Source organism: Giraffa tippelskirchi, chromosome 5 (genome assembly GCF_054371585.1).
Source record: "Giraffa tippelskirchi isolate mGirTip1 chromosome 5, T2T-mGirTip1v1.2.pri, whole genome shotgun sequence".
Classification (NCBI taxonomy): Eukaryota; Metazoa; Chordata; class Mammalia; order Artiodactyla; family Giraffidae; genus Giraffa; species Giraffa tippelskirchi.
In genome coordinates, this window is record NC_137279.1 from 143,024,152 (window position 1) to 143,040,755 (window position 16,604).

General features: G+C 38.5%; 1 protein-coding gene and 1 pseudogene across 2 annotated transcripts in view; both read right to left on the reverse strand.

The window, feature by feature from the left end:
• MIGA1 (mitoguardin 1) overlaps positions 1-16,604 on the reverse strand; it is a 77,952-nt gene that overhangs the window by 10,804 nt on the left and 50,544 nt on the right. For both annotated transcript variants that reach the window (XM_081491826.1, XM_081491827.1), the window contains 4 exons: positions 6,263-6,381; positions 5,943-6,015; positions 5,165-5,251; positions 155-253 (listed from right to left, as the gene is read on the reverse strand). In XM_081491826.1, the coding sequence (XP_081347952.1) occupies positions 155-253; positions 5,165-5,251; positions 5,943-6,015; positions 6,263-6,381 (378 nt within the window). The remainder of the gene's footprint in view (positions 1-154; positions 254-5,164; positions 5,252-5,942; positions 6,016-6,262; positions 6,382-16,604) is intronic.
• LOC145507847 (small ribosomal subunit protein uS17 pseudogene) lies at positions 11,969-12,504 on the reverse strand (annotated as a pseudogene).

Here is a 16,604-nt window from a genome sequence, read left to right on the forward strand (position 1 = left end):
TGTGGTTGCTATTGTTTATGACTGTATCATAATCACCATCACAAAATTGGTTTTACTGTCATTTAACAAGGACAAGGAAACAGTGGCCTCAAATTATGGAAATATTATATATAAATAATGAAAGGGAATAAATATTATAAAAAATCTGACTTACTCCTCTAGCAGCAAGTTCCATTTCAGTGTTATCCCAGTGATCAGTCTGCTCTAAAAAATAGATCATTTCATCAAAAACATCTTCAAACTTCTTTGGATTCTGCAGAAGAAAACACACTTTAATCCTAATCTCAACTTTATAACAATGATCAAACCCTTAATGTAAATATACTCTTCAAGTAAGCTTGTAAGACCTTCATTCTATTCAGTTTAGTTCAGTTCAATCGCTCAGTCGTGTCTGACTCTTTGTGACCCCATGAATCACAGCAGGCAAGGCCTCCCTGTCCATCACCAACTCCTGGAGTTTACCCAAATCCATGTCCATTGAGTCAGTGATGCCATCCAACCATCTCATCCTCTGTCATCCCATTCTCCTCCTGCCCCCAATCCTTCCCAGCATTAGGGTCTTTTCCAATGAGTCAACTCTTCGCATGAGGTGGCCAAAGTATTGGAGTTTCAGCTTCAACATCAGTCCTTCCAATGAACACCCAGGACTGATCTCCTTTAGGATGGACTGGTTGGATCTCTTTGCAGTCCAAGGGACTCTCAAGACTCTTCTCCAACACCACAATTCAAAAGCATCAATTCTTCGGCGCTCAGCTTTCTTCACCGTCCAACTCTCACATCCATACATGACCACTGGGAAAACCATAGCCTTGACTAGACGGACCTTTGTTGGCAAAGTAATGTCTCTGCTTTTAAATATGCTATCTAGGTTGGTCATAACTTTCTTTCCAAGGAGTAAGTGTCTTTTAATTTCATGGCTGCAATCACCAACTGCAGTGACTTTGGAGCCCAGAAAAATAAAGTCTGACACTGCTTCCACTGTTTCCCCATCTACTTCCCATGAAGTGATGGGACCAGTTGCCATGATCTTAGATTTCTGAACGTTGAGCTTTAAGTCAACTTTTTCACTCTCCTCTTTCACTTTCATCAAGAGGCTCTTTAGTTTTTCTTCACTTTCTGCCATAAGGGTGGTGTCATCTGCATATCTGAGGTTATTGATAATTCTCCCAGCAATCTTGATTCCAGCTTGTGTTTCTTCCAGCCCAGCATTTCTCATGATGTACTCTGCATATAAATTAAATAAGCAGGGTGACAATATACAGCCTTGACATACTCCTTTTCCTATTTGGAACCAGTCTGTTGTTCCATGTCCAGTTCTAACTGTTGCTTCCTGACCTGCATACAGGTTTCTCAAGAGACAGGTCAGATGGTCTGGTGTTCCCATCTCTTTCAGAATTTTCCACAGTTTATTGTGATCCACACAGTCAAAGGCTTTGGCATAGTCAATAAAGCAGAAATAGATGTTTTTCTGGAACTCTCTTGCTTTTTCGATGATCCAGCGGATGTTGGCAATGTTCATCTCTGGTTCCTCTGCCTTTTCTAAAACCAGCTTGAACATCTGGAAGTTCACGGTTCACGTATTGCTGAAGCCTGGCTTGGAGAATTTTGAGCATTACTTTACTAGTGTGTGAGATGAGTGCATTGTGCAGTAGTTTGAGCATTCTTTGGCATTGCCTTTCTTTGGGATTGGAATGAAAACTGACCTTTTCCAGTCCTGTGGACACTGCTGAGTTTTCCAGATTTGCTGGCATATCGAGTGCAGCACTTTCGCAGCATTATCTTTGAGGATTTGAAATAGCTCAACTGGAATTTCATCACCTCCACTAGTTTTGTTCGTAGTGATGCTTTCTAAGGCCCACTTGACTACACATTCCAGGATGTCTGGCTCTAGGTGAGTGATCACACCATCGTGATTATCTGGGTTGTGAAGATCTTTTTTGTACAGTTCTTCTGTGTATTCTTGCCACCTCTTCTTAATATCTTCTGCTTCTGTTAGGTCCATGCCATTTCTGTCCTTTATGAAGCTGATCTTTGCATGAAATGTTCCCTTGGTATCTCTAATTTTCTTGAAGAGATCTCTAGTCTTTCCCATTCTGTTGTTTTCCTCTATTTCTTTGCATTGATTGCTGAGGAAGGCTTTCTTATCTCTCCTTGCTATTCTGTGGAACTCTGCATTCAGATGGGAATATCTTTCCTTTTCTCCCTTGATTTTTGCTTCTCTTCTCTTCCCAGCTATTTGTAAGGCCTCCTCAGACAGCCATTTTGCTTTTTTGGATTTCTTTTCCATGGGGATGGTCTTGATCCCTGTCTCCTGTACAATGTCACGAACCTCTGTCCATAGTTCATCAGGCACTCTGTCTATCAGATCTAGTCCCTGAAATCTATTTGTCACTTCCACTGTATAATCATAAGGGATTTGATTTAGGTCATACCTGAATGGTCTAGTGGTTTTCCCTACTTTCTTCAATTTAAGTCTGAATTTGGCAATAAGGATTTCATGATCTGAGCCACAGTCTGCTCCCGGTCTTGTTTTTGCTGACTGTATAGAGATTCTCCATCTTTGGCTGCAAAGAATATCATCAATCTGATTTCGGTGTTGACCATCTGGTGATGTCCATGTGTAGAGTCTTCTCTTGTGTTGTTGGAAGAGGGTGTTTGCTATGACCAGTGCGTTCTCTTGGCAAAACTCTATTCGCCTTTGCCCTGCTTCATTCTGTACTCCAAGGCCAAATTTGCTTGCTACGCCAGGTGTTTCTTGACTTCCTACTTTTGCATTGCAGTCCCCTATAATGAAAAGGACATCTTTTTTGGGTGTTAGTTCTAAAAGGTCTTATAGGTCTTCATAGAACCGTTTAAGTTCAGCTTCTTCAGCATTACTGATGAGGGTATAGACTTGGATTACCGTGATATTGAATGGTTTGCCTTGGAAACAAACAGAGATCATTCTGTTGTTTTTGAGATTGCATCTAAGTACTGCATTTCGGACTCTTTTGTTGACTACGATGGCTACTCCATTTCTTCTAAGGGATTCCTGCCCACAGTAGTAGTTATAATGGTCATCTGAGTTAAATTCACCCATTCCAGTCCATCTTAGTTCGCTGATTCCTAGAATGTCGACGTTCACTCTTGCCATCTCCTGTTTGACTACTTCCAATTTGCCTTGATTCATGGACCTAACATTCCAGGTTCCTATGCAATATTGCTCTTTACAGCATCAGACTTTGCTTCTATCACCAGTCACATCCACAGCTGGGTATTGTTTTGCTTTAGCTCCATCCCATCATTCTTTCTGGAGTTATTTCTCCACTGATCTCCAGTAGCATATTGGGCACTTACTGACCTGGGGAGTTCATCTTTCAGTGTCCTATCTTTTTGCCTTTTCATACTGTTCATGGGGTTCTCAAGGCAAGAATACTGAAGCGGTTTGCCATATTAGGTAACAATTAAAACACATTTTCAAGGTATGCCATATTCATTTGGTTTATTTTGTTAGTCCAACATTTTGCAGTAATCAAGACTAAGAATGTAAGTAAAATGTCATAAGCAAATGCTTACTACTCAAATATATGTGCTTATTTAGGTTAGTCCTCAAGATGATAACTTGGTTACAGAAGATACTATGTGATGCTTTTGATAGAGTTCTATTCCTTTTGGAGGAACTTTAGTTCAAAGCAGACTCTAATGCAAATCAGTGGGTTTATCAGCCTTGGGAAGGCCAAGAAAGCAACATAAGATTTATACTGGGTTTACTGTCTTTCTGCCTGCAATGAGGGAGACCTGGGTTCGATCCCTGGGTCAGGAAGATCCTCTGGAGAAGGGTATGGCAACCCACTCCAGTATTCTTGCCTGGAGAATTCCATGGACAGAGGAGCCCGGCAGGCTCCAGTCCGTGGGGTCACAAAGATTCACACACGACTGAGCAACCAACACATTTCACTGTCTTTCTAGTGGTAGCAATTTGATAGGCAGAACAGTCTACTGTGTTTTGTTTATTATTATTTTTTAAATCTTTTGGCCATGTAGCATGTGGGATCTTAAGTTCCCTGACCAGATATGGAACCCATGCCCCCTGCATTGGAATCTCAGAGTCTTTACCACTGGACTGTCAGGGAAGTCCTATTGTGCTATTTTAATTTGAATTTATTTGACTATACTATGGAACTTTTTCATGTAATTATTAAATATTCTGTTTATTTTGTCTGTTTTTTTTTAAAAAAGATTTACATTGGAAATTATAAGTAGTTAATATGATCCTAAATTTATACTGGGCTTCCCTGGTGGCTCAGTGGTAAAGAATCTGCCTGCCAATGCAAGAAATGTGGGTTCAATCCATGGGTCAGAAGATCCCCAGGAGACAGAATGGCAATCCACTCCAGTATTCTTGCCTGGGAAATCCCATGGACAGAGGAGTCTGGCGGGCTACAGTATCCTGTAGAGTCAGACACGACTTAGCGACTAAACTGCAAATTTATGTTGCACTTTTAAAATATGTTTTCCTATTTATCATTTATTTAATCATCATAAGAACTCTGAAATAGGGTACCATTAATATAATCCTATTATACAAATGAGGGAACTGAGGTTCAAAGGGATTGTGTTTGAAAACCAGGTGTTCAAATGGCTCAGGAAAAATCTGTTTGAGGCTTCTTTTTCTCAACATCTAGACACATCCTGCATAAATGAAAAATGATTCCTTATAGTATTAATAAAATTCTTGCCATTGCTTCTGCCTCACTCAGACTCATGAAGATGAGTAAGAGTGAGAGGTAGTTCAGTTTGTATTTCCAGATTTCTGAGATCTACACTATTTCCTAGGACCTTCTTACTGAACAGGATTGAGGGAGGCGTAAGAAAAGACATATCAGAAATAATAATAGTGGTGGCTGTATAGCAGATCTAATGATAATTCTTACCATTACATTAATAGATTTTTTATGGGAAACTGTGAATATATTCATCAATTTGCTCAAAACCATATGAACTTTATACACAGAAAATAAATCAACCCAAGTAGAAATACTTTTGGAGTTATTTATTTTTAGTATGTGAATTTTTACAGCTATCTACAAAAACATTTTCTTCATTAAAAATTTAACGTATTTTAATCATCAGTTCAATTGAAATAACAACAATAAAAAAAAACTTGCCAACAAAACAAGTTTACCTTTCGTGCTTTTATAATTAACGCTGATAAAATTTTCCTTCCACTCTCAGCAAGGAATATCCTGTTGGCTGTTTCTGAAAGAATTACCTGAAAAATATCCATCCCCAAAGAATAAAGGAAACCTATAATTAATTTGAATGGATATCTGACTTTATACCACATGTATGTACAAATAACCCTAATACAGTTAATACATGGTATACGGTACTATTTCAGTAGGTAGACCACAGGAAAAAAAAAGTCCTAAGTAACTAAAATAAAAAGGGCTCTTGAACAGAAAATTTAAAAAGATTACAGGGAGGTAAATCTGAATTTAAATCTGTTCAATTTAATATTAGAAAAATTCGAAATAATTACACAACTCCAAAACAGAAATATAAATATAATTTTGTTGTTAAATGACCTTATTTTACCTTAGGAAATTGGTGATTTTACAACTGATTCAAGTGAAAAACATTCTAGAACACATACTAATTGATAATAAGAAAAAGGACTTATATTTTAAGCAGTTATTTGTACACACACATCTCTAGCATCAAAATATTGTATTCTGACAAAATGTGGTAGACCCAGGAAGTTATAGGAGAGGATGACAAATGAAGACAAATGAAGGGAGACAGCAGGGAGGAAAAATAAACTTAGTACTTTTTATTTGCCATTACGAATAAGGATAACAAAGAGCACAGAGCTGTCCTGTTTATATTCAGCTGGACTCTATAGCATGAGGGTGGGGATGAGAAGCTGGATGAAGTCACTTAATATTAAAAAAAAAAAATACCTGAAAAGCCTGTCGAATACAGTGAAGTTTGGCAAGAAAATCACTGTCTCCTAGGCACTCCAACATTTCAGTTCTAAGTAATAAACAGGGGAGACAACTGTTAAAGTGCATTTAAGATCAAGCCTACTACAAGTTTGGAATAAGGCTTAACCTCAGGACCTTAATAAAAAACACATGTCTTTTCAATACTGACAAAATACATAAAAAAATTGTTTTGAGCCTAAAAACATTTTCCCCCTATTCTCATAAATATTTTAAACAAATATCAGACAAACATATCAACAGCATCTTAATATTTTTCATAAACATAAGCATGATACCTAAGCACTCTCGAGTAAATTTTTCCTTCTTCAACTAAACGCATGGCCTCTTCGTAAAAAGGGCAGCGGCAAAGAGACTCCAGACTGTAGGTATGCCGTACTTCTTTGTGTTCTGCAAGCTAAGAATACAGTGTGTTAAAACAGACTGCACTGATACAGGATGAAAAAATATAAAAAACAGAAAACAGGATCTTACTAATATATTCAATCTGATTAAAATGCGAAAATAATTCAATAAGATTTTACAGCTAGTAAGATCTAAATTCGTTTTATTTCAAAATTCAGTTTTAAGGAGTAAAACTTTATAACAAGCTTAGTTCATTTTGAATCCAACTACTTAAATTCACAGAGTGTACAAAAAAGCAGTATTTCACAGCTCATCAACAATAATAATGGATGATAAAGCACTGGGGAAAAAAAGAGAATTTTTATCATCCAAAGAATGCTTTGAAGTATAACTCATGATTGTATATGAAGTAAAACTTTCTACAAAAACACTGTAATAATCTCAACTTGGTGAATTCTAGGGAATTTTTTTCTTATATGTAGCTTTGATTAACATTTGTATAACTGAAAAATAGGCATGTACTTCTGGCTAGCATAACAACTCTACAAATGGAACTCCAGCCTTCTGACAGTTCATTAAAAAATAACTGTAAACACTACAGAGTTGCCAGCAAAGCAGGAAAACTCCAGAGCAATTTTATTTTCCAATACCAGGTGATCCACTTAAATAGAATGCTGTAGGGGTTTTTGGTTTTTAAAAATAAACTACACTTCATTGAGATATAATTCACATACTAGAAAATTCACCCATTTAATTATATAATTCAGTGGTTTTTAGTACATTCACTGGGTTACGCAATCAGCACCACTTTGCAATTTCAGAATATTCTTATACTATGCCAACAAGAAACCCTTTGCCTGTTAGCAGTCACTCCCCATCCTCCTTCTCTCCAGGCTTTGGAAACCAGTAATTTTTCAGTGTCTGTGGAGTTTCCTGCTCTGGAAACGATACAGACAGATTCAAGTACACACAGCATTTTGCATTTCGTTTCTTTCATGTAGCATCATGTTTCCAAGGTTCACCTATAAGGAAGCATATAACAGTACTCCATCCTTTTTTATGACTAAATTATGTGAGTATATCACATTTTGTTTATCCTTTCCACACCTGATAGACTTGTAGGTTTTTTTCACTTTTTGACAGTCATGAATAAGACTGCTTTAAACATTTATGTACCAGTTGTTTTCAGTCCTGAATATTCATTGGAAGGACTGATCCTGAAGCTGAAACTCCAATACTTTGGCTACCTGATGCGAAGAACCGACTCATTGGAAAAGACCCTGATGCTGGGAAAGATTGAAGGCAGGAGAACGGAATGACAGAGGATGAGATGATGCAATGGACATGAGTTTGAGTAGGCTCCAGGAGTTGGTGATGGACAGGGAAGCCTGGCGTGCTGCAGTCCATGGGGTCGCAAAAAGCAGGACATGACTGAGCGACTGAACTTGACAATTTTTTTATGTTTTCAATTCCCTTGAGTATATAACTAAAAAATGGAAGTGTCAGATGGTAACTCTGTGTTTCACTTTTTGAGGAAACTGTTTTGCAAAGTGGCTGCACCATTTTCCATTCCCACTAGCAATGTATAATGATTTAAATTTTTCCACACCTCTGTCAACCATTGTTGTTGTCCATCTTTTTTTTATTATAGCCACCCTAGTGGGTGTGAAGTGGTTTAAATTTCTCTAATGACTAATGATGTGCAACATCTTTCATATCCTTATTGGCCCTTGTGTATCTTCTTTGGAAAAATATCTATTGAAATCCTGGCCCATTTTTAAGTTAGGTTATTTGTTCACTTATTGTTGGGTTACAACTGTTCTTTATATATTCTGGATATAAGACCTTTATCAGCTACATGGTTTACAAATATTTTCTCCCATTCTACTACCTTCTCACTTCCCTGTTGGTGTCCTTTAAAGCACAAAAGTTTCTACTTCTGATAAATGCCAATTAATTGCCTTTTTTTTTTTCTTTTGTCCACCTTAAGTTTTGTTTTGTGCAGAACATGAAGGTTGGCCAGAGGTAAGAGGTTAGGGATTTCTAACACATGCACAGACACGTGCACAGCCCTGCACATGCTTGTGGCCTTCTAGATTCTCAGGAATATGCTGGAGCTTTTCAAAGCTCCCTATAAACATCTTATTGCCCAATTTTTCCTGTAAGTTTTTTGTTCACCCTCTTACTAGCTCTGATGGTATTACCACTTCAAGCAGCTGCAGTGTTAATTCCCGCTGATATTTTTCAACAAAGACTCTAGTGATAGAAACTTTGTACAGAGCAAGCTCTAAGTCTGGTCAAATAAAGACAAGTCCTTAGAACAGAGCTTTGCCAGGAGCTGCCATACAGGCCAAATGGTGACAATTCTCTAGTGATGGGACTTTTGGGAGGCTCCAAAGCCATTAAGTTTCTTCCAGTGGCTGCTGAGCACCTGGTTTTCACAGTCACCACAGTGGTGAACCTGTTGGTTTTCAAGACTCCTCTGGAGAGAGGGATGGAAAACAAACAAACAAGTTAAAAATTTACAGTGTGGAGTTCCCTGGTGATCTCAGTGGTTGAGAGTCCACCTGCCAACGCAAGGGACGTGGGTTTGACCGCTGGTCCAAGAGGATTCCACATGCTAAAAGGCAGCTGACTCACAACTACTGTGCCTGAGCTCTAGAGCCGCTGAGCTGCAACTACTGAGCCCATGGGCCACTACTGAAGCCTGCACACCCTAGAGCCCGTGATCTGCAACGAGTGAAGCCACCATAATGAGAGGCCCATGCACCGCAACCTCCCACTCACCACAACTAGAGAAAGCCTCAGGCAGCAACAAAGACTGAGCGGAGCCAAAAATTTTTAACAGTTAAAAAAAAGATTTACAAAGTTCACTCTTCCCATAGAGATTCAGCCATTGTCCTTAAATAAATGCTCTCTGAATTTTTACAAGTGTTTAATTTTCAGAGGTCTGAAAATTTCTGAGAATTTTTGCCAGAGTTTTCATTGCTTTTGTGGAGGAGATCTTTGGAAGCTTTTACCCTACTATTCCAGAAGTGTTTCTCCATGCTGTAGTTCTGGCACTTCATTTCCACCCAGTGCTGTGCTAAATGCTGTGCTTAATGCTGTGCTAAATACTCAATTATCTCACCTCTTTACAACCACTGATAAAGGAGGAAGACTCTTTTGAGAATCCCTGGACAGCAAGGAGATCAAACCAGCCAACCCTAAAGGAAATCAACCCTGAATATTCACTGGAAGGACTGATGCTGAAACTGAAGCTCCAATACTTTGGCCACCTGATGCGAAGAGGTGACTCACTGGAAAAGACCCTGATGCTGGGAAAGATTGAGGGCAGGAGGAGAAGGGGACGACAGAGGATGAGATGGTTGGATGGCATCACTGACTCAGTGGACTTGAGTTGAGCAAACTTCGGGAGATGGTGAGGGACGGAAGCCTGGCATGCTGCAGTCCATGGGGTCACAAAGAGCTGGACCGACTGAGCAACTGAACAACAATAAATTACTATCTACATTTCAGAGGTAAAGAAACAGATTTAGATTAGCAGGAACTTGCCCCAAGGCCCACTACTAAATGGCAGAACTTAAAACCAGGCATTTATTCCACAGCTTATATGTACTTTTAAATATCAAACGATACGTACTCTACTATCAGCCTTATCCAAAAATCCAAAGGAGAAATTTAAGTGTCAGCATTATTTAAGATAGTATATATAAATGTGTGTGTATATATATATATATGTCTATTAGTCCAGAGGCAAAAAAAAAAGTAGACAGAAATGACAATATCTGACATTATATACTGTCAGCTTTAAGTAACATTTCCCTTTATATTTTACAGAAAATATATTATGCTAAAGGAAAAGTGTTTTTGAGGCTAAAAAGAAAGATAACAGTTTAAAAAATTAGAGTGGAAATTCTTTAGATAGTAAATAAAGTTTTGTACCACTGTCAAAACAAATAGGATATATGTACACCTACCAGTAGAAAAAAAATCCCAAAGAGGAAACTAGGGCTCCAATTAAACTCGCTACATAAAATACTTTATACTAATAAGAAGTGAAAAAAACCAACAATGAGAGATTCCAGAGTCAAGTCTTGATTTATTAGTCTATCTTGCTTATTTGTTGGTTTGGCTGAGGTGACTGTGTAAATAAGTCTCTTAAAATAAGCTCGCAGCTGTGAAAATATATCACATTGAAGATCTGACACTAGCTAACATTATCATCAACTCTTCCTAAGAGACAATGACAACTCAGAATTTACTGATTTAAATGCTAAATTAAATTAGGATTGAATTTTTTTTAAAGCAGATCACTAAATGATGGCTTAAATTCTCATTTTAGAATATATCTTATAGTAAGATTTTTTTGGAAAAAATTCCTAAAAACTTTAGAAGTTTGCAGAAAAAGGTTAACATTTTACTAGAGCTGAGATGTTACTTCAGAAGTGGAAGTCAGTAACACAGTTTAATCCCCACATATGGAACCATGTAATTCACCATGAAAAAGGATTCTTTTCTTTGCTAGCTGAAACTTGAAATGCCCTTTATTTCTAAATTATTTAACATCTCAAATTACTTCCCCCATGCCTTCCAAGAGATGCAAGAGAGACTGGGCCTTATCTTCTTTGGCAAGCAATGACTTTGCTGAATATGAAGTAATATTTTTAAAAGCCCTAATATTTTTAAAAGCCTCTGAACAACCATGAAAGAAATGTCCAAAGTCCCAAAACTATTATAAGTTGGGTCATAAAATAGGCTAAGTTCAATTGTAATATAGACTATTTTTAACATTTACACTTTCCTTTCAAAATAACCACCTAAAATTATAAATAGGACTTAGAGTTAAAGAAAGCAGGATGACTATATCCCCTATTTCACTAATAAAAAAAAAAAAGAAAGAAACCTACAATAACTGCCTTCTAAAATGGCACTCATGAGACTTCCTTGGTGGTCCAGTGGTTAAGAATTTGCCTTCCAATGCAGGGGACATGGGTTCAATCCCTGGTTGCGGAGCTAAGATCCCCATGCCGTGGGGCAACCAAGTCTGAGTACCATGTACATGTGACTGCAATGAAAGATCCTGTATGCTGCAACTAAGATCCATGCAGCCAGATAAATAAACATTTTTTAATTATAAAATAAAAGATAAAATGCCACTCATGATCATTCTCTCTTCCTGGTACTTCATACTTCATCTCATGTTGAAGCGGGCTAACCTGGGTAACCAATAACAGATAGAAATAATGGCGTGTGATTTCTGAGGCTAGATCAAAACAATCACTGCTTCTGTCTCACTCTCTCTTGTGGAAGCCAGGTGCCATGTTATGAAAAGGCTCAAGCAGTCCTATTGAAAAGTCCATAAAACCATAAAAACAAAGGTTTCTGACCAAAAGGTAGCACCAACATGCCATTTACGTAAGTGATCTTGGGACAGAGTCTCCAGCTCCAGTCAATCTTCAGATGACTACAGCTCCAGCCAACATACTTGACTACAGCGTACAAAAGACCTCAAGTCAAAACCGCCCAGATAAACCATTTCCACATTCTTGATCCTCAGAACAACGAGATAATAAATGTTTGCTATCGTTGTTACTATTGAAGGGGAAATAACTGGGGGAGTGGGCAGGTGTCCAATCTCAAGATTTTTGGAATCACTTCTTAGCACTGGCAACCTTGGTGACCTTGAGCATGCTGAACTCACAAAATCTTGCTCAGGGGGCAGCCTTACCCATTGTGACAATGTCACCAATCTGGATGCCCCTGAAGGAGGGCAACAGGTGAATGGACGTGTTTTTATGTATTTTTGGATATAATAGAGGTGTCTCAGGGGATGAAAATGGTCCTCTGCATCTTCATCTTTGTCACCACACCAGACAGGATCTGCCCTCAGATGGAGACATTACCAGTAAAGGGACATTTCTTGTCAATGTAGGTGCCCTCAATGGCTATCTGGGTGCCTGGAAGCCCAGACCAACATTCTTGTATTGTGAGAGCCTCTCCTTGACAGTTTCTTCAAGCAGGACCCTCTTTCTATTTTGAAAAATGGTGTCTGCTGCCTTTGGTAGGCACGCTCAGTCTAATATATGCGACTTTAGAATTAAACACCAAAATGATGGGCCCTTTAGATTAGTGCTCAGGACTTAGTTCTCACAGGACTAACCCTAAGGCCCATGACCTCCAGAAAACCACCCCATAAGCCTTGGATTTTAAGAAGGAGACTGCTAAAATGCTTGAGCCTCTATTAAACCCTGACTGTGGAACCCCCAGAATATATAAAAGGCTCTAACATAGACTAACAAAAAGACACATGCCCCCCTACCTGATTTAACCCCTAGGAAACTGAGAACTCTGGCAATTAACCTCTGAACTGGAGCACATGGTCCCACCCTTTAAGACACACTCCTAAGACCTGGGACAGACCTATAGTCTTAGCACCAGCCCCCAGTCCACATCTGGATTTTATTGGTTTTAGGACAATAAATTTTGGGTAGTTTATTACATAGCAACAAGTTACTATATAATAGTGGAGAGATACACAGACTTCCAAAAACTGGAAAGCAAATGGAAATGTGTAGACAGATGAAAGAGATGAGGAAGCCATAGTCCAGAGTAAGTTCAAGAGAGTAAGTGAGTGAAAGTCGCTCAGTTGTGTCCAAACTTTGGGACCCCATGGACTATGCAGTCCATGGAATTCTCCAGGCCAGAATACTGGAGTGGGCAGCTTTTCCCTTCTCCAGGGGATCTTCCCAACCCAGGGATTGAACCCAGGTCTCCCACATTGCAGGCAGATTCTTTACCAGCTGAGCCACAAGGGAAACCCAAGTTCAAGAGAGGATATAGTCAAAGAGGAGCACCAGGCCCACACTGAGCAGGCATGAGGGCAGGACTGAAGAAGAGGGATTGAAAATGGGAGTTTAAATGGAAGTCTGTGTCTAAATAACTGAGCTGTCCTATATCTTATTCTACTTTCTGCCACAGAATAGAAAGGCAGCTTACAGGAAAACAAATTTGCAACCAGAGAACATTTCTTTTTAAAAATTACTTGAACAGGAATTCCCTGGTGGTCCAACAGTTAGGACTCTGTGCTTTCACTGCCGAGGGTCAGGGAACTAAGATCCCACAAGCCATGTGCCATGGCCAAAAAAACAAAACAAATTAATTGAACCACCTGGGGAAAGTAAGTCTGCCAGGGTGAGAGATGGATCTGACAGAGTAAAGCCCTTTCCATTCTGTATACAGGTGTGCCCTGATTATTGGGCTATTTCCAGAACATTCATCCTAAAGAAATGCCTGCCAATCAACAACCTCAAAGAAATTGACTGAGCCCAGTTATCCTTCCCTGTTCACCTCTTCCAGAAGAAACAAACATAAAACAAGGCTGTTATCCCACACAACCTATTTGAGAAAATCAATCTAGTCACCAATTAAGCTTTCAAATTTGAAAAGAAAATCATCAGTACAGAAATGAAAGCCCAAGATAAACAGACAAAATTGACCCCAGAGGAAATAAGATAATTCTGGGTTGCTATAAACAAGTGCTATCAAGTCAGAGAGGTACAGCAAAAGCTTTCCAAGTTTCCTTTTAGAGTATAACTAGAGGTATCTGAATTATAAGAAATAAAACTTTCTCTTTTAAGAGTACCCTAGGGACTTCTCTGGTGGTCCAGCAGTTAAGAATGTGCTGTGCAATACAGGGGACACAGGTTCAATCCCTGGTCTGAGAACTAAGATCCTCCCTACTGAAGAACAACTGTGCTTGTGTGCCACAGTTACTAACCCCCTGTAGGCACTGAAAGATCCCACATGCTGCAACCTGACACAGCTGAATAAATAAATAAATTTTAAAAATAAATAAAGAGAACCCTACAATTTATATATTAAATTTATATACAGACACACAATGGTAATTGTGGTAATTCTAAGAAAAACTAAATTTACAGCTAAAAAATACTGTTGTTGTTTAGTCGTTAAGTCATGTCCCACTCTTTGCAACCCCATGGACTGTAGCACTCCAAGCTCCTCTGTCCATGGGATTTCCCAGGCAAGAATACTAGAGTGGGTTGCCATTTCCTTCTCCAGGGGATCTTCCCAAACTAGGGATCAAACCAGCATCTCCTGCTTGGCAGGCATGTTCTTCTACCACTGAGCCACCTGGGAAGCTGTTTGCAATTTTAGTTTCTACCTGTTAAATGACAACAGAGGACAAGATGGTTGGATGGCATCACCAACTCGATGGACGTGAATTTGAGCAAGCTCCAGGAGTTGGTGAAGGACAGGGAGGCCTGGTGTGCTGCAGTCCATGGGGTCACAAAGAGTCGGACACGAGTGAACAACAACAACAATTAAATGACAATCTCTTTAACAGACAGGAAAGTCAGGAGAGTACTCAATGCAGTGGCACCCTAACATTAAAAAGACTTTTCAGAACTTGAAAATTATGCTAAGTAAAAGAACATCAAACACAAAAGATCACATATTGTATGATTCTATTAGTATGAAATGTTCAGGATAGGCAAATCCACAAAGATAGAAAGTACAGGAGTAATTGCCTAGGACAGTGGGGTAGGAGAGAAAAGGAAGTGATTACCAATAGGTAGGAGTTTCTTTTGGGGTGATAAAAATGTACTGGAATTAGAAAGTTTGCACAACTCTGTAAATATACTAAAACCACTCAACTGTACAGTTTAAGGGTGAACTTTTATAGTAAATGTCTGGTAAAGCTTATACAGCAGAATCTTGTTAATCACTTTCAAAAATGACTGACCAACCTTAGAGAAAAGTCTATGCCAGGACTTGCTTTAATCTAAATATTTAGGCAAAAACTCTTTCTGATAATTCTGAATTAAAGCTTTCAAATTATCACAAACTGTTTAAACTTCCCAAGGATTTCTGGTCTTATTTTCTTAACAACTTTCTTCAGTAAACAGTTTTTTTTCTGCTAAGTTCTTGGCATATAGTAAGTGCAATTAAAAATAATTTAACAAACATTTCTTAAAAAGGAATTTATCTTGGAACATTCACATTCTGAGATCATACATTTATACTTAGAAGCATTCCTAGGAGGTTTCGCCGATAGTGAGCCCTTCCTGTGGTATTCATGCATTTTGTTTCCATAATTTATCAAACCTTTGTAGCTTAAACCACATGATTCAGCATCCTACTTCAGGGTATGTATAAAAAGGAAATGAAATCACTATCTTGAGATACCTGCACTCTCATGTTCATTGCAACATTATTCACAATAGCCAAGAAATGGAAACAACTCAAGTGTACATCAATTGATGAATGGATAAAGAAGATGTGGTATACATAAATGTATATATAGTCAATCAAATATTATTCACCCATGAGAAAGAAATCTTGCCATTTGTGGCAATATGTATGGGGCAAGATCTTGAAGGCATTATGTTAAGTGCAATAAGACAGAGAAGGACAAATACAGTTCACCCTTGAACAATGTGGGGGTTAGGGGAACTGACCCCATCTGTGCTTGAAATAGTCATCCCCCCATTTCCTTTTTCAGGATCTGCCTCGGATACCAAAGTCTTCAGATGCTCAAGTCCCATAGTTGGCACTTAGTATTCACAGTTTCACATCCTTGGACTCAACCAACTGCAGATGATGCAGTATGTATTTATTGAAAAAAAATCCATGTATAAGTGCATCTACATGGTTCAAACCTATGTAGTGCCAAGGTCAACTGTACTGTATGGTATCACATAATTTTGATCTAAAAAAGCCAAATTCATAGAAACAGAGGATCAGAATGGTGGTTACCAGGAGCAGGATGTGGAAAAAACTGGGGAGATGCTGATCAAAGGGTACAAACCGCCAGTTAGAAGATGAATGTTCTGGGGATGTAATGTACAGCATCGTGACTGTAGTTAACAGCACTGTATCATATGCTTGGAAGCTGCTAAGAGAGCAAATCTTCATACCACAAAGAAAAAAGGTAGTCATGTGAGGTGCTGGAGGTGATAACTAGCCTTATTGTGGTACTTATTCCAAATATATGTTTCAAATCCTTGCTTTGTACAGCTTAAACTTTATAAGTCAACTGTATCTCAAAGCTGGGGAAAAAAACAGAAAGATAACCCTGTCTATAACAATCCATAAAAAGCAGAGGAAATAGCTACTTCATAAAATGAGTAGATATGTTTTGTGTGTTGCAAACTCACAAGTATAAAAATATAAGGAAAACTGTGAACTCAGGAGATGATACTGTAAGCAATAGCTAAAATATACATATACAGAAAAATCTTGAGAGGATGA